The sequence below is a fragment of the Schistocerca nitens genome, chromosome 2 (genome assembly GCF_023898315.1).
Source record: "Schistocerca nitens isolate TAMUIC-IGC-003100 chromosome 2, iqSchNite1.1, whole genome shotgun sequence".
Taxonomy (NCBI): Eukaryota; Metazoa; Arthropoda; class Insecta; order Orthoptera; family Acrididae; genus Schistocerca; species Schistocerca nitens.
In genome coordinates this window covers 17,510,111-17,535,863 of record NC_064615.1, presented here as the reverse complement: position 1 = coordinate 17,535,863, position 25,753 = coordinate 17,510,111, and the positions used below count along the sequence as shown (strand labels likewise).

Sequence of the window (25,753 nt, the reverse complement as noted above, 5' to 3'; positions counted from 1 at the left end):
AGAATCATGAAAGAAGGTTGTATATATGGAAGAGGCCTGGAGACACTGGAAGGTTTCAGATAGATTATATAATGGTAAAACAGAGATTTAGGAACCAAGTTTTAAACTGTAAGACATTTCCAGGGGCAGATGTGAATTCTGGCCACAATCTATTGGTTATGAACTGTAGATTAAAACTGAAGAAACTGCAAAAAGGTGGAAATTTAAGGAGATGGGACCTGCATAAACTGAAAGAATCAAAGGTTGTAGAGAGTTTCAGAGAGAGCATTAGGGGATGGTTGACAAGAACGAAGGAAAGAAATACAGTAGAAGAAGAATGGATAGCTTTGAGAGATGAAATAGTGAAGGCAGCTGAGGATCAAGTAGGTAAAAAGACGAGGACTAGTAGAAATCCTTGGGTAACAGAAGAAATATTGAATTTAATTGATGAAAGGAGAAAATATAAAAAACGCAATTAATGAAACAGACAAAAAGGAATATAAAAGTCTTAAAAATGAGATCAACTGTAAGTGCAAAATGGCTAAGCAGGGATGGTTAGAGGACAAATGTAAGGATGTAGAGTCATATATCACTAGGGGTAAGATAGATACTGCCCACAGGAAAATTAGAGACCTTTGGAGAAAATAGAATCACTTGTATGAATATCAAGACCTCAGATGGAAACCCAGTTTTTAGCAATGAAGGGAAAGCAGAAAAGTGGAAGGAGTATATAGAGGGTCTATACAAGGGCAATGTACTTGAGGACAATATCATGGAAATGGAAGAGGACGTAGATGACGATGAAATGGGAGTTATGATACTGTGTGAAGAGTTTGACAGAGCACTGAAAGATGTAAGTCGAAAGAAGGCCCCGGGAGTAGACAACATTCCATTACAACTACTGATAGCCTTGGGAGAGCCAGCCCTGACAAAACTCTACCATCTGATGAGCAACATGTATCAGACAGGGGAAATACCCCCCAGAATTCAAGAATAATATATTAATTCCAATCCCAAAGAAAGCAGGTGTTGACAGATGTGAAAATTTCCGAACTACCAGCTTAATAAGTCACGGCTGCAAAATACTAACACGAATTCCTTACAGACAAATGGAAAAACTGGTAGAAGCTGACCTTGGGGAAGATCAGTTTGGATTCCGTAGAAATGTTGGAACAAATGAGGCAATACTGACCCTACGACTTAGAAAAAGATTAAGGAAAGGCAAACCTATGTTTCTAGCATTTGTAGACTTAGAGAAAGCTTTTGACAGTGTTGATTGGAATACTCTCTTTCAATTTCTGAAGGTGGCAGGTGTCAAATACAGGGAGTGAAAGGCTATTTACAATTTGTACAGAAACCAGATGGCAGTTATAAGAGTTGAGGGGCATGAAAGGGAAGCAGTGGATAGGAAGGGAGTGAGACAGGGTTGTAGCCTTTCCCGGATGTTATTCAATCTGTAAATTGAGCAAGCAGTGAAGGAAACAAAAGAAAAATTCGGAGTAGGTATTAAAATCCATGGAGAAGAAATAAAAACTTTGAGGTTTGCCAATGACATTGTAATTCTGTCAGAGACAGCAAAGCAGCCGGAAGAGCAGTTGAACGGAATGAACAGTGTCTTGAAAGGAGGATATAAGATGAACATCGACAAAAGCAAAATGAGGATAATGGCATGTAGTTGAATTAAATCAGGTGATGCTGAGGGATTTAGATTAGGAAATGAGACATTTACAGTAGTAGATGACTTTTTCTATTTGGGGAGCAAAATAACTGATGATGGTTGAAGTAGAGAGGATATAAGATGTAGACTGGCAATGGCAAGGAAAGCATTTCTGAAGAAGAGAAGTTTGTTAACATTGAGTACAGATTTAAGTGTCAGGAAGTTGTTTCTGAAAGTATTTGTATGGAGTGTAGCCATGGATGGAAGTGAAACTTGGACAATAAATAGTTTAGACAAGAAGAGAATAGAAGCTTTTGATATGTTGTGCAACAGAAGAATGCTGAAGATTAGATGGGTATATTACATAACTAATGAGGAGGTACTAAATAGAATTGGGGAGAAGAGAAATTTGTGGCACTACTTGACTAGAAGAAAGGGATTGGTTGGTAGGACATATTCTGAGGCTTCAAGGGATCACAAGTTTAGTATTGGAGGGCAGCGTGGAGGGTGGAAATCGGAGAGGGAGACCAAGAGATGAATACACTTAGCAGATTCAGAAGCATGTAGGTTGCAATAGGTATTGGGAGATGAAGAAGCTTGCACAGGACAGAGTAGCATTGAGAGCTGCATCAAACCAGTCTCTGGTCTGAAGGCCACTACAACAACAGGGGAGAGATATCAACGGAGTTGAGTTTTGAGTGAGATCATGTGTCTTGGAACAGGTAAATTGATGAGAATGTTTCTGTGGGTGGAAAAGTTTGAGTACAGCTTACAATTTAAATCTTCCAGGAAGCTCATTATTGAAACTTACAACATTGCATTAGAATTTATACTGCTGTCATGCATTTTTCAATCAGGAACAGTGGACCAGAACACTGTCATTTTTCCAAAGTGTAGAAGTGAATCGTGTAAGTTAAAAGTGACAGATTAATTGTTTTGTAATCGGTATTGGATACCAAATATCCTATTCTTGCATATTGTGTACTCTGTTCTTTTCCGTGACTGTTAATGTGTGGTTTTTTTCAGTGTTATTCCGTGAATAGTGCCTTTTAAACACACAGAAAACATTCGAAAGAATGCATACAACCCAAACTTTTCTGTATATCACCACAATGTATCAACAAACATTATGTTCAGAGACACCTTGGTCTGTGTCATAAATCATCAATACTGTTGTAACTTTTCGTTTTGCACCCCTATTGACAATTTGTTATGGGTCCATACACAGTAGTTTGTTCATGAAATCAGCTACAATAATCAGGCACTGCATTTAAAAAAAATTATGTCTCATCAACACTTCTGCATTTTAAAACACCTGAAAGCAGTGGTAACTCGCACTCTGTGAAGAGTGACTTTCGACACATTTTCCTCACATGAATCATAGCCTGTAATTTTTTTTTTTTTTTTTTTTTTTTTTTTGACACTACAAAGCTGTGACAGTGTCGAGAGAGCCTACTTCTTCCAGACTAGTGAAACATAGCTCAAATTTTCATCCTGGAAGTGATGAATATTTGAAGGAGACATATCAAAAAACAATGACATTGTTGTACATTTAAGTCTTTTTGCAACCCCCTCCCCCTTCCCCCAAATAAATGACATAAAAATCATTCCTGAGATATCTATCTTGTGATATGACTTTTTTTCCAATTGCAGCTTTTTCACCATTCTCACTAGTGTCACATCATTCTAGGTTCTTGCCAGTACAGTGTACAAGCTAACACTTCCACATTCTCCAACAAACCAGTATTGTAGGTATTTCTACAGTGCCACCAATAAAAGCCAATGACAAAAGGCTTTTACTATATGTCCTGAATGATCAACATCACTTATACTTATACATATACCTATTAACTTTCTCAGTTTTTCTTCCATTTCCTTGATCACTTTTTCGTGCAAGAAGTAGTACTTTATCTACATTGACTGCCATAAGGAAGACCCAGTGTTGACTTCCATTATTGATTAATATTTTCTGTAGTGGTAAAAATGAGACCAAGTCCTTGTAACCTTGTGAGGACAACCTAAAGATACTTGAAACAGAAAGAGAGATTAAGAGGCTCTAATTTTAAAATCTTCCATTGACACTTGAGAAAGAAATGAGCTAATCACTTGCCTCTCTGATACTGTTTCAAATGATGTCCCAAGTAGGAGAAAGATACATTGTTAGTGGTATTCACGCGGGTTCCTCGAACTGCTTAGTAAGTTTAGAATTTTATATTTTAAAAAAGTCTGCTTTCTGATACAATATCAAATGTTTGAAAGTGATGCCATGTCAAAGTAAGTTACTAGTCAAATGTCCTCCCTAAGTGCCCAACACTATACTATATATATTTATGTATTAGCATTTGAAAAACTGATACTCTTTAAGATATGCAGAAATATAGAAATTTTATGATACAATTGTGAAGACTGTTTCCTCATAATTTCCACCACATTAAATCATTATCTTACCCACTGTGCTTATATTTATGTTTTTCTTCCTTGTGTCAGGTACTGTAATAACTGAATGGAAAGATGGAGAGAAGATGTGGGAAGAGATTTTAAAAAGTGATGAAATTTGGCAGTCCTTTGCAAAAGCACTTTGTGATATATGCCACCACTACAGCTTTGATGGTTATCTTTTAAATATTGAGAATGTAATTGCCCCAGAACTAATGGGAAAGTTTCAGAAATTTGTGGACTTATTTGTTGAAACTCTACACAAGACTGTCACTACTGGGGAGGTTATTTGGTATGACAGTGTCACACAAGATGGAAAACTTGCATGGCAGAATGAACTAAACATTTTCAACAGGTAACAAAATTCAGCATAATATAATGTCTGAAACACACAATTTTCAGAGAAAACATAAAATAGATTGTTCCTGTCATTTTTACTTCAAATTAAAGATGCAGGTAGAGTGCTTTGCTTTTATCTTTATAGTCTATGACGTGCCAAGATACGACACTTCATTTGCAGTGCTGTTGTGCGCCAAATGTGAGTTCAGAATAGGTATGCTATGTCCAGATATAAAATTCATTCTCTGACTGACTGAAGAAGAAGCCAGGTTTCTGGATTGTGCTGTGACAGTGATGAAATCTTGGTTTGTATCACATATCAGATTATGAGTGAGAGTTAATGTAATGACACCACATATACACAATCAAAGAAAAAATCTAAGGCTTTACTTCCTGCTGAAAAAAATAACGTTCACAGGAAGGACACTTCTCATCAAATCTTTGCCTTGATTATGCATTGCCATACTTAAATCTGCTTTGACATATTACAAAAATTGTGGTAGTAGTAGTATTAGCAGTAGTAAGTAGTAGTAGTAGTTGTTGTTGTTGGAACTGCTGTCTTCAGTCTGTGAACTGGTTTGTTGCAGTTCTCTGTGATAGTCAATTTCTGCACATAAATACTGTAATGTACTTCCACTTGAATCTGCTCGCTATAATCAAGCCTTGGTCTCCCACTACATTCTTACTTCCAACATTTCACTGTAGTACTAAATTAACTGTCTGCTAATGCCATATCACGTGTCCTGACATCTGTCCTCCTTTTAGTCAAGTTATGTTATAACCTCTGTTTAAGATACTATCCACTCTGCTCAACTGATCTTCCAATTTATTTGCAATCTTTTTACAGAATTTAGATGTCATGGCAAATATTCAAGGGTTTCATTACGTGTTCTTGAATTTTATTTCCCTTTCCATATTTCTCCATGCTTTACTTTATTGCTTGCTCTATGTACAGATTGACTAACATGAGGGACAGGCTACAGCCCTGTCCCAGTCCCTCCGCAATTACTGCCTTGTTGTCATGTCCTTTGACTCCTACAACCACTGCCCGCTTTCTGTACAAGTTGCTCCCTGTATTTTATGTCATAATTTCATAGAGAGTATTCCAGTCAACTTTAGCTATAAAAACTTTTTCTAAACTTACAACTGCTATAAATGTAGATTTTTTTTCCCTCAGTCTGTGTTCTAAGATAAATTGCAGGGTCAATATTGCATTGGGTTTTCCTGCGTGTGTCTTTAACCTAAACTGCTATTTTTTCAGGACAGTATCTGTTAGTCATTTCATTATTCTGTGGATGATTAGTTCTCCAATCCCCTGCAGATAATTAGTTCTCCCATGGATCTTAGTAGTCCTGAAGGATTCTTTTGTACTCTGGGTGGTTTGTTTTCTGTTAAAGTTTATTTCCTTTGTATTACCCTTCTGTATATTCTGTTGGCCCTTCAACCTTCACTTCTTTACTTAGCACTCATTTGCCATCTGAGCTTTCCGTGTTTATAGAACTGCTTAGTTGTTTGTTTATTCACCTTGTTAGGATGGAAATCATTGGAATGTAGGTCAGCCTCCTCAGGTGAATGCCTCGATATTTTGTTTACCATGATATACATAGGAGACATGACCATTGTGATAAGAGATATCAGTGCTTGTTCAGTAAGTTTTATTTGTTCCTTATTTTCACATGCTTTTTGAGACTGGAATGGTAATGAAATAATGTGACAGTGGTTCAGAGAACTCCTTGCCAAGCACTTGATTGCGAATTTCAGAGTATTCATGTGGATGTGGATGCAGATGTTAAGGGAGGGGAAACAGGAAGGAGGGAGTCATCTAAGAATGGATAGGAGTACAGAAGTCCAAAATAAATTAATTAAAAGCTTACAAAGCATTACTTACTTAGATCTATGCCACAGTTCATTTTAACGTGGGACAGAGAGAAAGAAGGAATGTTTTCAGAAGGAAGAATGGACTATAAATAAGGGGATATAAAATAATATGGTTACATAGGTTTTGAGAGGAATTATAGAGGACAGTAAAAAAAGCAGAAATTAAATGAGAACATATAGTTTCAATGGAAACTGCTAGATTTGTTTATAATGTTTTGGGAGAATGAAGTAGAAGAATAATTGAGGGGATCATGCAAAAGAGCTAAGAGAAAGAATGGAGGAGAAACTGACAGTGAATAAATGTAAGACTAAATTGTAAAAAAAGAATGTGTAACAAACTGTACATTCAAAAGAAACTCACTTCAACTAAAAAGGCAACTCAAAGGAAAAGTAACTCAAATTTTATTTTTTCTGTCGCCAAGTGATCTTCCACTGGTTGTCAGTGAGGAAAAATGGGAAAAAGATGACATAACAAAATGTTTTAAGGACTCTAATATTTTATCCAGAAAGCCAAGTTATTTAGTACTTCTGTCATGTGTCTTGGCATAGAATCTGTAAGCAGTGAGACATAACAGCCTGCAGAATTAACTTCCTCCCACATGCTAAGAACACAGTTCCAAAGAGCGTCCGTTGCAGTCATTTGGTTTCATGGCCAGTTCTCCATTAACATTCTGGTGACCTCAGCCCAAATTTTCTACAGGGTTCATATCAGCAGCCAGTGGCATTCAGTCCATGACATTTACACCAATTGTGGAGAGCTGCTGCTGAACTTATGCAGACTTACGACTGGGAGAGTGATCCTCTTGCAATGTGAAGTCCTCTTTTCCATATAGCATTCACATCACATTTTCCAATATGTGGGCTAACTACTCACTGTTGAGAGTGCCTTCTATCCTGTGAAGAATTCCTGCTCTTCTCGCAGAAATCCATCCCCAGCAGAAAACAGATTGCCGTCCACTTCTTCTCATCTTGGGTACATATTCTTGTCAGTGGCGAGTCCCTTGTGGCCTGTAAACAGCAGTTAGACCTTTGTTAAGGAAAACACCTTCTTGCCAGTGAAAATTGTGTTTTCCCACAACACACTCAAATGGAGCTCCAGAAATGCTAGTCAGTATAAAACATTGTCTTCGCTGAGATCTTTCACAGTGGAGTGTTATGCATACAGTCCAGCATCCATCAGCCTTTTGCTATTTCATCCCGCCATCCCCCTGGACTGAACCTACGTTAAACAATTACACCAATAACCTGACCAGTGCTTTCCTCTCCCGCAACTATCCTGCAGACCTTGTCCACAAACAGATTTCCCGAGCAATACATTCCTCCCCGTTCAACAACAATGTTCCTACCCCCAGACCACACAGAAGCATCCCCCTTGTCACTCAATATTATCCTGGCCTCGAAAACATCAACAAATTACTCCGCCAGGGATATGACTTTCTCAAGTCAACCCCTGAAATGAGATCATCCCTTGACAAAATTCTCCCCACACCACCCAGAGTTGCCTTTCGTCGCCCCCCTAACCTCCGTAACATCCTTGTTAAACCCTACAATATTCCCAGATTACCTTCTCTACCCAACGGTTCCTACCCCTGTAACCGACCCCGCTGCAAAACCTGCCCCATGCATCCCCCCACAACCACCTACTCCAGCCCTGCTACTGGTAAAACATACACAATTCATGGCAGGGCTACGTGTGAAACTACACATGTCATTTATCAACTGACATGCCTGCACTGCACAGCCTTTTACATCGGCATGACAACAACTAAACTGGCTGAGCGCATGAACGGACACAGACGAACTGTCCGCCTAGGAGATGCCCAATACCCAGTAGCGGAGCATGCCCTCCAGCATAATTCTAGGGACCTAGGAACCTGCTACACCGTATGTGCCATTTGGCTCCTCCCACCCAACACCAGTCCCTCTGAACTGCGGAGATGGGAACTTGCACTCCAACACATCCTTTCATCCCGCCATCCCCCTGGACTGAACCTACGTTAAACAACCTCACTCCCATTCACTCTTCAGTCTTCTCCTCTTTCCCTTTCCTCTTTAGCCATTCACGCATCTTTTCATCCTACATAGTTGTGTTTATCTTTATACTATATACCTCTTTACTTCTGTATGCATCCTCTTTGGTTTGAAGCTGGCACAGTACTTACAGTAGAATATCTTTGGCTTCCCTCTGACAACCATGCCTCCATCCTTGCTACCCTCCCATTTTCCTTTCCCTGTTGCTTCATAACCTGGGTTGTGAGTAACTGAATCTCCTTTCCCTTCTTCCCTTTCTTTCCCCTCTCTCCTCCCTGATAAAGGAACATTTGTTCCGAAAGCTAAGAATGTAAATTTTCAGTTCTGTTTTATGTGTATCTATCGGCTGTACTGAGCTGAGGTAAGTACTGGCCAGCCCCTCTATCTCTTTGTTAGTATTTGTTACCCACTATTTTCTCCTTTTGAAGTTACCATACAGTACTTCAGGCTGCACTAATTTAGGTTTATTGTGACCTCCTTAAATCTATTATAACAAATGCCGCAATCAACCCTTTGAATGGGCATAGATGACTTCCTTTCCCATTCTTCCCAGTTCAAGATTCTGCCTTGCATCTAATCTCATATTTGACAAGCTGTTGTACTGTAATTTTCCTCCCTTTCTTTTAACCTACTGAAGGCAAGTGTCGCACAAAGGTTAATTGGTGGACACACTTATCAGTTATTGGATACACTGTCATTGACAATAGTAGCAAATCGCAGAAACGTCCTTTCATCAATGCCTATTTGTCTTCCTAACTGTGGTAATTAATTTTTCTCAAAACGATCATACTTGAAACAATAAAACTTGACTTGCTCAATAGTGCTCACTCCGCACAGGGCACAGATGTTTTGAACTGCCTCCACTGCTTTTGCCCTTGTATTAAACACAAGTAGAACACAATGTCACAAATGCTAGACTTTATTGTGTTTTAGACTCCATTTTTTATTGCATAAACATTGCTCCTCATAATGTAAAAGATGAGAAATATTCACGTTGTCTTAGCATGAGTTGTACTGCAAACTTGAACAAAATAAGACGATAATTAAACACTCTCACAGGAACAGGCAATACAAAATGCTTGAACATAGTACAATATCATACACAATGTTTTAGTAGTAACATAATGACACTGAAAATAAGAGCTATAAGACTTCTGCTCCTGACAGTGTGCTGTCATACTATCAGTACTGGAATCTTGGCGAATTTGGATCCAGATGGAACTCTTGCATAACAGTCAGTGTGGAACTAACTAGAGTTTCTCTAATGATCAGTACTGTAATCTTAGTCATACACTCAGGTGACACCTAACCCAATTCACATTACTCTGTCATCCTGAATAACAATTTATATTTAATAAAAGACTTTCAAAGGAAATAAGTTTCTTCAGAAACTTCCTGGCAGACTAAAACTGTGCGCCGGGCCGAGACTTGAACTCCCGTGTTCGAGTCTAGGTCCGGCACACAGTTCTAGTCTGCCAGGAAGTTTCATATCAGCTCACACTCCGCTGTAGAGTGAAAATTTCATTCTAGAAGTTTCATCAGGTTTTCATTTATGTATTTTCAATCAAATTACCCACTGATACAGATTATGTACTAAATTTCTTTTTGAGCTAATTAATGCTTATATTTGTACAGCTTCATTCATTACTACATTTCCAGTCTCCATATTTACAGTGCTGTAACTTCAGTCTTAAGAACTGGGGGATCCTGACTCAGACTTTCAGGCATCCTAAAGGGAGAATATGAAGACTGGACATAGTTCGATTTTTAGAGGCCTCAAGTCAGTTTTCTGAACAGACTGGAGAGAGTACAAGGGGAATAGCTAGATGTTCATGGTCCAGGAGTCTCCAGTGTCCATAGGATGTGCAGTGATACACTATGTTGTGTATCATCAGTTACCTGATTCAAACACTGCATGATCAAAAGAAAATTGTAAAGTAGTGCCCAACCAAATGAGGCAGTGTTGTTGTTAAGACACTGATGTCATATTTAGGAGGATGGAATTGTGATCTAGATTTTCTGTGGTTTTCCTAAATCATTTCAGGCAAATGCCAGGATGAATCCTTCAGCAGCTATCCTATCCTCATAAGAACATAATTGTATATTCTATTTATATGTATGTTTTGATCTGTGTATTTTCATTGTATGATGATGAAGACAAAGCCTTTATCAGTGTGAGATGATCCCTGGATGTATAAATAAATGAGTAAATAAATATTAGATGCCATTGTTATAACGTCAAGTTGAACACATATATTTCAAAACAACGCAACACATGTAAGTCACTGAGCAAGTTGACAAAGCAAGACATGTGAACGCAGTAACATTCGAATGAGAACTGAGTCCAAGTCTAGCGGCCACTGGCTAGCTGGTCCCTTAGGTGGCGCGGCTGCTGCATGGCTGGCAGACAGCGCCGCATGTAGAGGACACACGTAATTGCGCGGCAGCACTTTGAATGATCGGCGAGTCACAACACTTTTTCCCCCTTTGAAATTTTTTCACTGATCTTGATGGAGGTGGCCTGTAGATTGCTAACGTCAATAGGCGTTGTTTGACTGGCCGTAAAGTCTCGAGGAGGAGCTTTCCCGTACAGACGGAAGTGTCCCCGATGATAATGGGTCGAGATGACAGGAGATGTAGGGGTCGAATCTGCTGGGACCCCGTGCACCAATCTGCCCGTTGCGCAAGTCTGGTTGATATAACAGGAGACATGGGCGATGTGTCGCCATCCGTAGGAGAAGGAGGCGAATAGATTGGCTCGGACAGATGATGGTCATCCGGTTCCTGCATGGGCACGTCTCCTGGTGCCATCCGTTCTTGTACTGGCACCGAGATGAGAGGGCTGCGTTGTGAGTAATGAGAGATGCCAAGATCCCGAGCGTCAGGTTGAGCCGAAGGTGGTGTAGCAGCATTCGGAACAGGCGTTGCCGGCACCCGAGGCCGAAGCTGGTCCGAATGATGCACTGCAACACCCGTGTCTGTCTGGATTTCATACAGGTGTCGGCCACGGTGTCGTAAGATGCGGCCCGGACTCCATTTTGGCCGCCTGCCATATCCCCGTACCCATACAAGGTCGTCGTTGGTGAACCGGCCAAGCGAAGGCACCTGCGGCCGTGAGGTGGAAGGCCGCAGAAGATGAAGTAGCATGCATGGCTGTCAGCCATGTAAGAGCTCAGCCGGGCTGTAGTTGCCCAGGGCGGTGAAACAGTATGAAGCCAGAAATTGGAGAAGTGCACCATCAGCAGCAGAAGAAGTCAGGAGTTTCCTCATCTGAGCCTTAAAGGTGCGGACCAGTCGTTCAGCCTCACTGTTTGATTGTGGATGCAACGGAGGGGCCGTGACATGCATGACGCCATGATGAGCACAAAAATCCACAAATTTGGAAGAGGCACATTGCGGACCATTATCAGTAACAGGAGTAGAGGGAAGGCCTTCCAAAGAAAAAATGCGGGCGAGAGCATTTGTGGTTGCCGCGGTGGTAGGCGACGTGCAACGGACAATGAAAGGAAAGTTAGAGTAGGTGTCAATTACAAGTAACCAATAAGTACCTAAAAAAGATCCCGCGAAGTCAGCATGAATGCGCTCCCAGGGCATCTCAGGCGAAGGTCACGGTGACAAAGATGACTTCGGGGCGGCGGCCTATCACGCACAAGGGCTGCAGGCAGCGACCATGTGTGCTATTTCAGAGTTGATGACAGGCCAGTACACATGACGGCGTGCCAGAGATTTTGTGCGGGGGACACCCTAGTGCCCTTGGTGAAGGAGGCGCAAGACCGAAGCACGCAAAGACACAGATACCACAACACGCGGCGAAGCATTGTCGGTGGAAAGAAGGATAACACCATCCCTAGCCGTGAGGCGGTAGCGCAAAGCGTAGTAGTTTCGTAATGGATCAGAAGTCTTAGTGGACAGACGATCTGGCCAACCCTTCTGAATACAGCGTAAAACCCGGGAGAGGGTAGGGTCAGAACCCGTAGCAGCTGCCAGCCGGTGCCCGGTGATGGGGAATCCATCCACAGCCTGCTGCTCGGCAACATCCAGGTGGAAACACAAAAGTTTGTCCCTATTGAATGCTAGATCAGGACCCATTGGAAGGCGAGACAGTGCATCAGCATTCGCATGTTGAGCCGTCGGCCGGAAATGAATCTCATAATTGAAACGAGACAAGTAAAGAGCCCAACGCTGGAGGCGGTGTGCAGCCTTGTCGGGAAGTGACGTTGATGGATGAAACAAGGAAACAAGTGGTTTGTGATCCTTAACAAGATGAAAATTGGATCCATAGAGAAAAACACCAAACTTATGAAGAGCATAAATAATGGCCAAAGCTTCTTTTTCAATTTGAGAATACTTTTCTTGGGCATCTGTGAGCGTTTTGGAGGCATAAGCAATGGGTTGTTCAGAACCGTCAGAAAAACGGTGTGCAAGGACTGCACCAACCCCATATTGAGAGGCGTCCGTGGCAAGAACAAGATGTTGGCCAGGTCTGTAAGTAGCCAGGCACGGGGCCTGTTTCAGCATAGTCTTCAATTTCTGGAAAGCCACATCGCTTGACGCAGACCAGTGAAAACGCACGTTTTTTTGCAACAGGCGATGCAACGGCTGAGCCACCGAAGCAGCAGATGGTAAAAACTTGTGATAGTATGCTATTTTCCCCAAGAAGGCCTGCAGTTCCTTAACAGATGTAGGGCGAGGAAGGGCATCGATCACAGCGACAGTTTGCTGAAGCGGACGAATACCGTCCCGAGAGAGTTGAAACCCCAAGTACGTGATAGATGCCTGAAAAAATTGTGATTTCTGAAAATTACGCTTGACTGGCAGTCTGTAAGACATGAAAAAGTGTGCAGAAGTTCTGAAGATGTTCTTCAGTGGTGGAGCCAGTGACAACAATGTCGTCCATGTAATTGATACTCCCAGGGACAGGGAGCAATAATTGTTCCAAGAATCGCTGAAAGAGAGCAGGGGTGCTGGCAACCCCGAATGGCAATCGTTTCTATTGATAGAGGCTGAAAGGCGTGTTAAGGACCAGAAACTACTGGGAAGCAGCGTTGAGAGGAAGTTGATGATAAGCTTCTGACAGGTCAGTTTTAGAAAAATACTGGCCACCCACAAGTTTAGTGAACAATTCTTCAGGTCGGGGCATAGGGTAAGTGTCGATGAGGCATTGCACATTTATAGTGGCTTTAAAATCGCCACAGAGATGAATATCACCATTGGGCTTAGCAACAACAATGACAGGAGAGGACCACTCACTGGAAGTGACAGGAAGCAAGACCCCTGATGTAGTGAGACGATCCAGCTCCCATTTTACCCAATCACGAAGGGCCACAGGAATGGGCCGAGCCCGAAAAAACTTAAACCGAGCAATGGATCTGAGCGTGATATGAGCTTCAAAGTCGTTTGCATGGCCTAACCCGGGAGAAAAAAGGGATGAAAATGTCATCGACAAGGAATCCAGTTGAGCATAAGGAATAGCATCAGAGATGATATTGTATGAGTCATCTATGGAGAACCCAAAAACGCGAAAGGCATCGAAACCAAAACGATTTTCTGCGTTACTCTCGTCGACCACAAATATGGGAATAGTGCGAACGACGGATTTGTAAGATACCTCAGCATTAAATTGTCCCAAGAAAGAAATCTTCTGTTTATTGTACGTCCATAATTGCCGAGTGACAGGTGATAGGAGTGGAGAACCCAACTGAAGATACGTCTGAGAATTAATGATAGTGGCAGCAGAACCAGTATCCACCTGCATGCGAACATCCCGACCAAGGATTTGGACTGTGAGGAATAACTTCCCTGAAAGGGTAGAAGTGCAATTGACAGACAACACAGAAGCAGAATCAGTGTCACGGTCATGATCATCATGTATGTGGTCGGATTTGCAAACGGAAGACACATGACCCTTCTTTTTGCAATTGTGACACATGGTCCAGCGTTGGGGACAATCCTCACGTGAATGTTTCGTAAAACACCGCGGACATGAATGAAGTTGCTGGGGGTTTTGCTGCAGTTTCTGAGAGTGTTGTTTACGATTAGGCCGAGGCTGCGCGTGGGAGCGTACTGCGGCCACGTCGGCCGGTGGGGACGTGCTGCATGTGTTGCCAACAGTGCACAGAGGTTGTATGTCCCCGACGTCACCCCATGCCTCTATTTGCGCTCCAGCGGCGCGAGAAATTTCAAAAGACTGCCCGATGGATAGGACTTCATCTAGAGTCGGATTTGCCAACTGAAGGGCATGTTGCCTCACTTCTTTGTCAGATGCCGATCGGATAATAGCATCCCGTACAATGGAATCTGCGTAGGATTCTTTGTGAACGTCAGTAACAAATTGACACTTTCGACTGAGGCTGTGAAGCTCAGCAGCCCAAGCACGATAGGATTGATTCGGTTGTTTTTGACAATGATAAATGGCAACACGAGAGGCTACCACATGCGTTTGCTTATGAAAGTATATGGACAGAAGTGAGCACATTTCAGCAAGGGACAAAGACGCAGGATCTTTCAAAGGAGCCAATTGCAACAACAATCGATACATTTGAGGTGAAATCCATGAAAGGAACAGAGACTTACATGTTTGTTCGTCCGTGACATGAAATGCCAAGAAGTGCTGTCGAAGACGTTTTTCGTAATCAGACCAGTCTTCCACCGTCTCGTCGTAAGGAGGAAAAGGAGGTATAGACAACGACGAGAAACGGCCCGCATTGGATGGCGCGACGAAATCGCGAATCGCCGATGTGAGAAGCATTTGCTGTTCAATGAGACCTTGCAGTAGTTGCTCTAAAGTAGCCATGGAAACCTGTGGGTCAACGATGAAAAGGAAAAATCCACTACCTCATCGCCAATTGCTATAACATCAAGTTGAACACACAAATTTCAAAACGACACAACACATGTAAGTCACTGAGCAAGCTGACAAAGCAAGACATGTGAACATGGTAACATTCGAATGAGCACTGAGACCAAGTCTAGCGGCCGCTGGCTGGCTGGCCGCTTAGGTGGCGCGGCTGCTGCATGGCTGGCAGACAGCGCCGCATGTAGAGGACGCGCGTAATTGCGCGACGGCACGTTGAATGATCGGCGAGTCACAGCAGGCAGTAGTTGGTCCTAGTTACAGTTACAGAGATTTGTTTGTGTTGTTTATCATTATTGTGCACAAACATGTATGTACTGAGAAGTTCAAAATAAATTTAAATTGATATACAAAGGAGAAACCTAAAAGTGTAATTAAAAAATCTACATTTTGTGTCATTGTTCTGTATGCTGGCGGTACTGTTACCAGTGATGTAAGGAATGCTTACAGGTGACATATTACTACCGAGAAGCAAAACGCAGCTGCAATACAAGTTCAAAATGGCTGCCCCACTTGAGATCTGCACCAAGGAAGAAGAGCATTCTGTCATACCTTTTCTGAACAGTGAAGGTACGAAACCTATTGAAATTCATCAGCAAATGGGGATCCAGTATGCTGATGCATGTCTCTCATTGCAGCAACTGTGTGTGTGAAGCAGAAAGTTCGAAAATGGCATCACTCAGTGCTTGAGTCAAGCACACTGTGTTGTGATACCATTGCGTATTGCAGCTGTTGAGGTCATTATGATGGAAAATCAGCACGTGATGGTGTGTGAAATAGCTGCACATTTGCTTTAGGTGTGGCTCAGCACAGCACATTACATCATTCATGAAGTGCTTAAGTTTCACAAAGTGTCTGCAAGAGGGGTGCCACCGCAGCTCCCTCTAGAACTGAAAACAGCAACACACTGATGTGTGCAAAGAACTTTTGTGATACTTTGAAGTAAAAAGTGATCACGCTGAGCGGAGACCACAAGTTTGGACCACTCAAAGAGGTGATGGGAGGAAAGACATTTCATTCCAATGAAGAGGTGCAGCAGGCGGTGCACAAGTGGCTGTGCACACGACCAAAAGAATTCCTCCCTTCCGAGAGGAATTCGTGCTGGAGGGAGTGTGTTGAATTACAGGCAGACTATGTCAAAAGATGATATACTTTTTTTCAGTAAAAAATATTCAAGATTTTCATTTGACTCCCCATCGTACATTTAAAGTGTGATGAAAATCATCCACAATGTTTTTGTGGTGTAGTGCCACAGAAATTCCAATAGCCTTGTCTTTTTCTCCACACCCACATTGCCTCCCCAAATACACACTTTTACCCTCTGCTACTATAGTCTGTTCAGTTACCAATTTGGAATATTCAGTTTGTTTTACAATACAAGATCTAAAATCCAGTTCTTCATTTCCAGGTTGTTTGGTCATTGTTTTCCTATACTTCTTAAAACAAGCTGCCCTTAAACCCTGTTTATTTTCATGCAATCATTATCATCATCATCTTCTTCTTCTTCTTCTTCTTCTTCTTCTTCTGCTTCTCCTGTCTTTGTGGTACATTAGATCAATCACTTCTGGACGTTCTGTGCCTTTCTGTTAACCAAGTATGGTTCCATTCTTTCTGTTATCACTTTCCTTTCCTTTCTGCTTCAAAGATTTGGATTGTTTGTTTGGTTTTGATTTCAACTTCTAACTTCTCTTTCTTGTCATTGGACATTTTTCTTTCAGTTTTATTTATGACCATATTTTCTGTCATTTGGCATTTTTAAAGTCTCTCTCAATTTCCTTAAAACAGTTATCTATGTTTTTTGTTGTTGTGAAAGTAGTCAATAAGTTTTTTGGTTAGTCTATTTGGATTCGTGCTGAGGATGTGTCCACAAAAATCAATTCTTCTTTTCCTTGCTGTATCCGAGAGTTTTTCAGTTGTTTGGTGAAGGATTTAATTTCTGATATGGATTAATATGTTGTAATGGAATTTGGTGCCTTTGATTTGTCTCAATATCTTCTTTTCTTTGATCTCCAACCTTTGAACTGGGTCATGATTGGTGATGGGCAGTGTTTTGGCTGCATATAGGACTTCCAGTTTGATTACCACATTATAGTGCTTTATTTTTGCATTCCATGAGAGGGAACCTGCATGTTTTGGTGAGTTGGAAGGGCAGTTCAACTTTATTTTTTCTAGATTCCATAGCCTTTTCCTCAAGGGAATTTCAGATGAACCATTCTTCAAGATGTTTGCATTTATTAACCATTTTTATTTTTTTATTCTCTCACTTCAGACTGTTCCTGTGGGCTTTTTTTATGTTTGTCTGTTTTGTTTTTTACTTTGTGGAGGAGATTTTGAGACCAAATTTTTCTGCTTGTTTCTTGGTATCAGCTAGTAGAGCGGTTTTGTCTGCAAAGGCTATACAATTGACTCCTATATCTTAGTTTTGTGTTTCTAGTTGGATTCCACTATGGTTCTTTATGTTCCACTCTGACTAATTGTTGTAGGGCACAGTTAAGTAGCAGGAGAAGAGTCCATCTTCTCCTTGCTGTATTACAGTTTTTATCTCAAGAGAGTCAGAGAGTTCTCCCTTTATTTTAGCTTTGGAGAATGTGTTGGCAACAGTTTCTGTGATTAGGTTTATGATATTGTTGTTTAGGTTTAGTTCTTTTAGTGTAGAGATGAGGGATTCCTGGTCTCTTGAATCATAAGATTTTTGAAAGTCACTGGAAGTGATAACATATGATTTTGCTATTGATTTTTGGTAGGCCATGAGGTTTTGAAATTTAGAATTTGTTCAGCATAGGATCTTCCTTTCCTAAAACCCTTTTGATATTCTTGAAGTTGATATAGTTGAGGTTCTACTCTGTTTAGTAGGACTTAAAAAAAAAATCTTGTGTGCCACATCTGAGAGTGAGATTCCTCTGTAGTTGTTGGGGGTTTGTTTCGGACTTGTTCATTTGGAATGTGTGAATGAGGGCCATTTTACATTCAATTGGATTCTTCCATTTATTAAAATTCTTCAGAGATGTTTTGGAGACACTTTATGACACTTTTGTTGACTATTTTCCAAAGTTCGGCCTGATAGTGTTTGAGATTCGATATGGTTGTTTTTAGGGTAACTGGTTCCAAGCTTAGAGTTGGTTGTTGTTGAGGTGGTGAAGTCCATTTTTTGCTGTGGGTTCTTCACAGTTAAGGTGGCTTCTGAAATATTCTGCCAATATTGTGCAAGTATTCCTGTTGGTTTGGGCAATATTTCCATTTCTGTCTTGGAGTTGAAGGGTCGGTGTGCTGTCTTTGGTTATTTTTTGTCTAAGTCACGTAAAAATTATCTGCATAATTTTGAAAGAGGAGTTGCCTCCCCCCCCCCCCCTTTCTGTTGTAAATCTTAAATTCTTATTTGATACATAATCACACATTGATTTGTATTTGATTAAAATGTGTTCTCTTTCTGCATTTCAATAAATTCCAGTTGTTGCTGCATTTTCAGGATATTTTTTGACAAGTGTGATGGCATTTTCCTTAACTATGCATGGAGTGAACGACATCTTCAGAACTCTGTTAAAAATGCAGGCATTCGTGGGTATGATGTTTATGTTGGTGTAGATGTCTTTGGTCGCAAGTTTTATGGAGGTGGTGGATTTCAGACTAGAAAAGTTAGTGTTTCTTATAATGCATTTTTAAAGCTTAATCATACTATTATGTAATCATTATCTTTACAGAGTAGTTATCCAAATAGTTCCTTATAAAATGAAATTAATTTCAGGCTGTGGAGCTAATCAGAAAACATAACTTGTCCACTGCAGTATTTGCCCAAGCCTGGGTGTATGAATGCTTTAAACAGTCAGAGTCCTTTATACACCGTGAGTATGCTTTTTGGCAGACGCTATGGCCATACCTCTTTGTGCATGGACCTACAGATCTTCCTTTTTCAACATCATTTTGTCAAGGCAGTGGACATAAGTATTTCTCTGAAGGACGGGTATGTGACTTTCTGAAATAGGAACAATCTTTACCTACTCAAGCATCTACTGAATCTTGTTTTGTTGCAGATGGTGTCAGAAACCAATTGGTACAATCTGCGCAGGCAGCAGTACCAACCATGTGCAACAACTTGCTTAAACCATCGTTACAATGTGACAGCTGAAGAACACAATAAGAGCAGTGGTATATATCCACCTGTAGAAGACACTGGTTGTATGATTTACTATGCAGATGATGCATTTCAAGGAGGTGGATGTCTGTTACTTAAGTGGTCCCGTATAGAGAGGTGAACATTTATCTTTCTGTTCTCCCTAAAGCTACTGATAACTTCTGAAACTGAATTAATATCTGCCTACAACTTCTTGTACTTTACAGAAGATTTCTGAATGTGTGTGTGTGTGTGTGTGTGTGTGTGTGTGTGTGTGTGTGAGAGAGAGAGAGAGAGAGAGAGAGAGAGAGAGAGAGAGAGTGGACAGCATGTTGCCATTTTGTTTCCTGAGAAAGTGTACTACAGTTGTAAAACTAACTCATTCCACATCTTAGCACGAGGTCGCAGTTATGATCTTCAGGACATACTGTTTTGCAAGTGTATGCACCACAGATAGGATGTACCATGGAGGAGAAAGAGCATTTCTTAATTAGCTCGAAGAACAAATAACAGAGGTGAATACCATCATTATGGGATGGTAAGCTCAAGACTATGATAGACTTCATCATCACTGAAAGAAAAGCTGGTCAGTATGTTACAGAAATTAAAGTCACACCCAATGAGTGCTTAGGTAGCAACCACTGGCTATTGATTGCTGACCTAAAATATGTTCAAGTGCCAAAATTTAAACAAAAGGGAATGCCAAAGATTAAGATTTGCCTGTTGAAGCACATGGAAAAGAAAAGTAACTATGAAGCACAAATAACAGCCACATTACCCAAAACTGAAAAAGGTGGAGTAGAAGAAGAATGGTCTTTATTCAAAGAAACCCTTGTTAAAGAAGTCATGGACATCTGCAAAAAAATAAGTGCCACAGCTTAGAGAAGGAAACACCATGGTGAAATGATGGGTGGAAGGCAACTGTAAAAGATAGGAACATACTGAAAAGAAAATTAGACCATGAAAAAACAGATGATAGATGAAATGCATTAGCAATTGAACATCTAGCGGAGGAATGCCAGAGAAAGAAACTAGCTGTAAAAAGACTGATCCAGGAAGGAAAGGAAAATTGCTGGGAAAACTTTACTACAAGGACAGAGGAAGATTGTCAGGGAAGTATGAAATTACCGTACAAAGTACTAAAGAGTAAATGAAATCAATATGTAAATATCCTTGCACTGAAAACAGATGACAGTAACTTAATATGAACAGAGCAAAGGATCAGGGATGAAATGAAAAAGTACTTCAACTTGCTGCTAAATGAGATGGGGACAACTCAACCATCAATGACTGTAGAGTAATTAATGAATTCCAGACCAACGGACACCCATTAAAATGGCATGAGGTAGACATAGTGTTAAAGAGTGTGTGGAATGGAAAGTTGTCAGTCCTCAGTTCAGGCTTAAATTGGCTGTATAGAGTGTTATCAATGATTTCGGAAGAAGACAAAATCCCAGAAGATTGAGTAAAGGAGTCATCATTCCTCTGTTCAAAGAAAGCAATCAGTGAAAATGTGGAAGCTACAGAGGCATCATGGTGCTGTCACACACCCTGAAAATGTTAGAAAAAATCTTTTTTTTTTTTTTTTTTCAGTAAGAATGCTGGGGAAAAGCACTGGGAGTATGGAAGAAATCTTCGGACTGCATTTGTGGACATTGAAAAAGCATATGACATTGTTCCTCAAAACAAGATATGGAAATGTTTGGAAGACCTAAAGGTGCCAAGGACCTAATTGTTAAAGTCAAGATGCTATACCAAACGTGTTACAGCTATGTCCAGATAGGCAGTGGACGATCAGAATGGCTTGAAACAAAGAGAGGTGTCCAGAAAGGAAGTGCCCTATCACCACTCCTGTTTGTAATAGTAGTGGACGAGATCATAAAATGATTGGAACAACACATTCAAAAATTTTGGACTAAACATAAGTGAAATGAAGACAGTAGAATTGACCATCAACAGGCTAGGAACAATGTCAAATATATTTTTAGAAGGAGTCAAAGTAGAATCTGGTTCCCATTTCAAGTACCTAAGAAGCATGATCTCAAAGACAACACCATTAAGCAGGAACTACTCAGCAGGAAACAGAAAGTAGTCAGCAGGACACAGAAAGCATCTTATTTTTATAGTCAAATAAGAAATTTTCTCCAGGATAATAAAATGCAATGAAAAGCAAAGACGACCATGTACAACAATTATTTTGTACCAATCCTTACATATGGTTTAGTAACATGTATCCTACTAAACAAAGAACTCAGCAGATTTCTTGCAACAGAAGTGAGATTCATTAGCACTATGAATGAAACAACTACAAAGGACAAAATCAGGAATGAGGTGAATATAAAAGTAGTTGGTATTGAGGCTCCCATTACCAGTGTCATAAAGAAACACAGGCTTCAGTAGTATGGGCACATAATGAGAATGAGCAGCGAAAGACCTGCCAAAAAGTATTTCAACCTAAACGTCGTAGGAAGACGACCACAGGGAAGACCAAGAAAATAGTGGATAGAGATCAGATGTGGAGGAGAAAGGACACAAATGGGAAGTTGTCCTGGAACAGACAATGTATGAAGATGGGAGGAGATAGCGAGCATGTGTTCACACACCCGGTTTACTGGAGTTGGAAAATGATGATGATGAGAACATGCAAATAAATAAATGGAGTGTGTGATTGGAGTGGGTTAGGAGAAATGGAGAGCAGGAGGATTATTGAGTAAAGGCTGCATTGCAAAGATAACTCTCATTTGTGAAGTTCAGAGAAGCTAGTGGTAGATGCAAGGATCCAGATGGAATGGGTTGTGAGTCAGCCATTGATCTGGAGCATGTATGATTTAGCAGCATGTTTTGCCACTGGGTGGTCCAGTCTCCTCTTGGCCACAGTTTGGCAGTGGCCATTCATTCTGGTAGACTGTTGATTAGTGATCATGCTCATATAAAATGCCATGCAGAAATTGCAGCAAAGCTGGTATATGACATGGCTGCTTTCACATAAAGGCATTTCAAAACAGACATTTGCAGAAGTGAACTCCAATGGAATATTTGTGCTATAACTGCTAATAGAAAATGGATCCATTCTTGTACTTTTGAAATAAACTAGACACCAGAATATTTGACGAGAATGCTCTCTCTCTCTCTCTCTCTCTCTCTCTCTCTCTCTCTCTCTCTCATTTTCCTGTATCCTCAAAGTACCTTACGCTGTACAGTAAAATACTTTTTCCTCCCTCTGGCTTCTTTTAAAATATATGTCAGTCAACATTCACAGTGATGCGTTATTTATGTTCAGATACTCTGTTGAACACAGTGGAAGAATGTTTACTGTTTTGCACTTCAACTACTTCAGTGCTTCCACCTGTTTTAAACAGTTAAAAAGATCTGATAATACTGACTCAACTATAAATTTGAAATATAATTGCTAATAAACTGATATGATATATGTGATGTATCTCTACTGACAGACTGCCCATAAATCCCTTGCAATATTGCTTCTCGTAGACTTGAATTCCTCTGATGTACACTATACTAACTACTTGCTGTCACTGAAAATAACACTCCAGACAAATGCTGCTTCTTCGCTCACCACAGTTTTGTCAAAGTAATTCAAGACAAGACTAGTGATTCTATCAGACCTATTTGCCTTACTCCGTATATTAGAATAGGCATACTGAGAGTGTACAAACAAAAGTGAATTATTATCATTAAGTAACCTGTACATTATGACAAACTGACTGAAGTTAGCACTGTGCACTGGCTATCAAAATATTGGTAGGATATTAACATATGCTATTAATATTTGAATAAAATAACTAATATTAAATTGTTATGAAATACTGAAATTTAGAGAGCTGCCTTTGTGGAAAATTGAGGGTCAAAGAAACAGCGACTTCCATTGCATCTGTGGTATCTTATTGCTTAACCTCTGTTCTCTTCAAGTGTAGGTGAATTTGAGTTCTGGCACAGGATCTACATGCATTGATAATGACTTTGCAATAACAGTGTGATTTATTGTAGTAGCTTGTCAATGTGGTATTTGCAGTTAAACATGTATGATTCCACAGTCAACTTAAGTAGAATGACAAGAAGTTGTGACTGCAACGAAATCTGAGTCTGAATGGAGATTAAAATACATTTAGCTGTCTATTGTTCTTTTGATTAACTGTTTTGGTTTTCACTATCCTTTAACTTTTGTTAATGTTCATGTGAAATTCTGCTACAAGATATATGATTACAGAGATACGAGACAGTGTTGGTGCAAAGGATTCTTCCAACAACAAATGCTTTAGCCCTCCCAGTAACAAATATTACAGTAAATAATTTATTCTTATTCCAGATTCTGTGAAAATGAAAAATTGCTAAACAGTCACTTCTCAGTCTCAGACGAAGTGGCACTTTTAAGTATTTTGTGTCTATTCTGTTAATGCAGTGTGCATTGGCATCCATTGGTGATGGGGCCTGGTGCTTCTCATAGATTCAATGTCTTGATAATCTTCTGTCTTGTGCACTGGTTTCTTCTATTTTGAATCTTGTGTGCTTGTAATTTCCCCTCTTGTGGTTTTCCTTCTTCGTTGTGGATATAAACTCATTTCTTCTCAAAACGTCATCCTTAACAGCAACAATACTGCTGTTATAGTTATTCTGGAAACTTCTGTGTTTCTCTAATTTTTGTGTATCAAAACTGCTTCCTCCAGTTCACCACTGTTATCCTCTCACCCATATAAAATTTTCTGACTTTTTTTTACAATGAAAACCACTTCTCCTTCCCCAAAATTAAAAATGAGTGGTAATGATTCACAACCTGTTCAGTGCTGTCCATGTTAACATTACAGTGTTCCAGCAGCAACTAATTAATTTCTCTTGTTACTTCTTTGTTAATAGAAATTCATCACACATAAAACTTTTTCTACAGGATCAAAGCATATGTTGCATTCGGGAGGACAATGGTTCAATCCCGCGTCCGGCCATCCTGATTTAGGTTTTCCGTGATTTCCCTAAATGGCTCCAGGCAAATGCCGAGATGGTTCTTTTGAAAGGGCATGGCCGACTTCCTTCCCCATCCTTCCCTAATCCGATGAGACTGATGACCTCGCTGTTTGGTCCCTTTCCACAAACAACCCAACCCCAAAGCATATGTTGTTTACACAAAAATTATGTACGATTAAAGTTACACAAAATGTTACAACCAGTTTAAAGGATACACTGAATTTCATTTACAACTTAACACAAAGTAAAGAAAAAGGTTTAGGTATGTATAAATATTTATGATTTTTACTAAACACATAGTCGAACACCAAAAACCTCTTTGTGTTGAAGTCATTTTCCATAGGTATGTGGGAGTTTGGGTCCTTATCATTGTAAATAACAACCCGTTGATCCACTTGTTAAAACAATGAGCACATTTATTGTCACACTTCAGATATACGTCATTACACATTGAACACTCCCCCCCCCCCCCCCTCCTCTGCAGTGCAGAGCACTAGGTTCTGGTTGTTGTGGGGGGAGGGTGCAGGTGTTGCGCCATTTTCGTCTGGAGGGGGAACTGGGCGGGGCAGAGCTGGGGTTGGAGCCCTTTTGGATGGAAAAATGTAATCACGGTGCCACACCGGTGGGAGTATGCGGCAACCGGTTCGTGAGGTGACAGAGGGGGTGGGGGGAATAGATGGAGACACGGGGTACAACACGTACAGTGTCCCCGTGGCATCAATGAAAGATTGAATGAGGGAAGGATCTAAGGAATTGGGGATCGGCGAGGAGTGGAGAATGGAAAGTTGGAAGGTGTCATTGTCAGCGGAGCGGGGGAGAGCGTGGATGACTAAGAGAGAATCATTTGTGGTATTTATACAGATGTCCGACAGTGAAAAGTGTGAGACGTCGATGGAGACGGTAGTGGGTTGTTGAATGTCGGGTGAGAAGTGTGTGATGGACGTAGCAGGAGAGGGTGGGGTGAAGGCCGTGGACCCCGGACTCTGCCCAGTGAGGGTCCCCAGCGTTGGGGAAGGGGCCGTGGCCGGTGTGTCATCCCTTGAGGAGGTGGCAGTGTGGAGGTTGTTGTCTGTCGTGGTCGGTGGTGTCAGGTCACTGGAGGTGTTGTCATCTGCAGTGACCCACACCGGCTTGAGTCGAGACACTGACACTGTCGAGGGTTTGCCTTTGATACAGATGTCGAATGTATTCGACGAGCGCCTAAGTACCCTGTAAGGGCCTGTGTATGGGGGTTGCAGGGCGGCGCGCACTGTATCGTCCCTAAGCATCACAGCTTCACACGTGTCTAATCGCTGGTGCACAAATGTTTTAAGCGGAGTCTGTGCTTTTGGAGTGGGTGCTCTCTGCACTCGTATCATCTGTTGTATGTTCTCGATTAGCACGGGGTATTCAATGGTATCTTGGAGCAGTGAAGGCTCGACAAACTCAGCTGGTAGGGTCAACGGCTTGCCATAGAGCAGTTCGGCAACCGAGCACTGCAGGTCATCTTTATATACAG

At 40.9% G+C, this 25,753-nt stretch overlaps 1 protein-coding gene across 2 annotated transcripts in view; it reads left to right on the top strand.

Moving 5' to 3' along the window:
- The window catches only part of LOC126235679 (cytosolic endo-beta-N-acetylglucosaminidase), a 115,889-nt gene that overhangs the window by 38,633 nt on the left and 51,503 nt on the right, over positions 1 to 25,753 (top strand). For both annotated transcript variants that reach the window (XM_049944408.1, XM_049944409.1), the window contains exons 3-6: positions 4,124 to 4,427; positions 18,640 to 18,805; positions 18,916 to 19,131; positions 19,202 to 19,419. In XM_049944408.1, the coding sequence (XP_049800365.1) occupies positions 4,124 to 4,427; positions 18,640 to 18,805; positions 18,916 to 19,131; positions 19,202 to 19,419 (904 nt within the window). The remainder of the gene's footprint in view (positions 1 to 4,123; positions 4,428 to 18,639; positions 18,806 to 18,915; positions 19,132 to 19,201; positions 19,420 to 25,753) is intronic.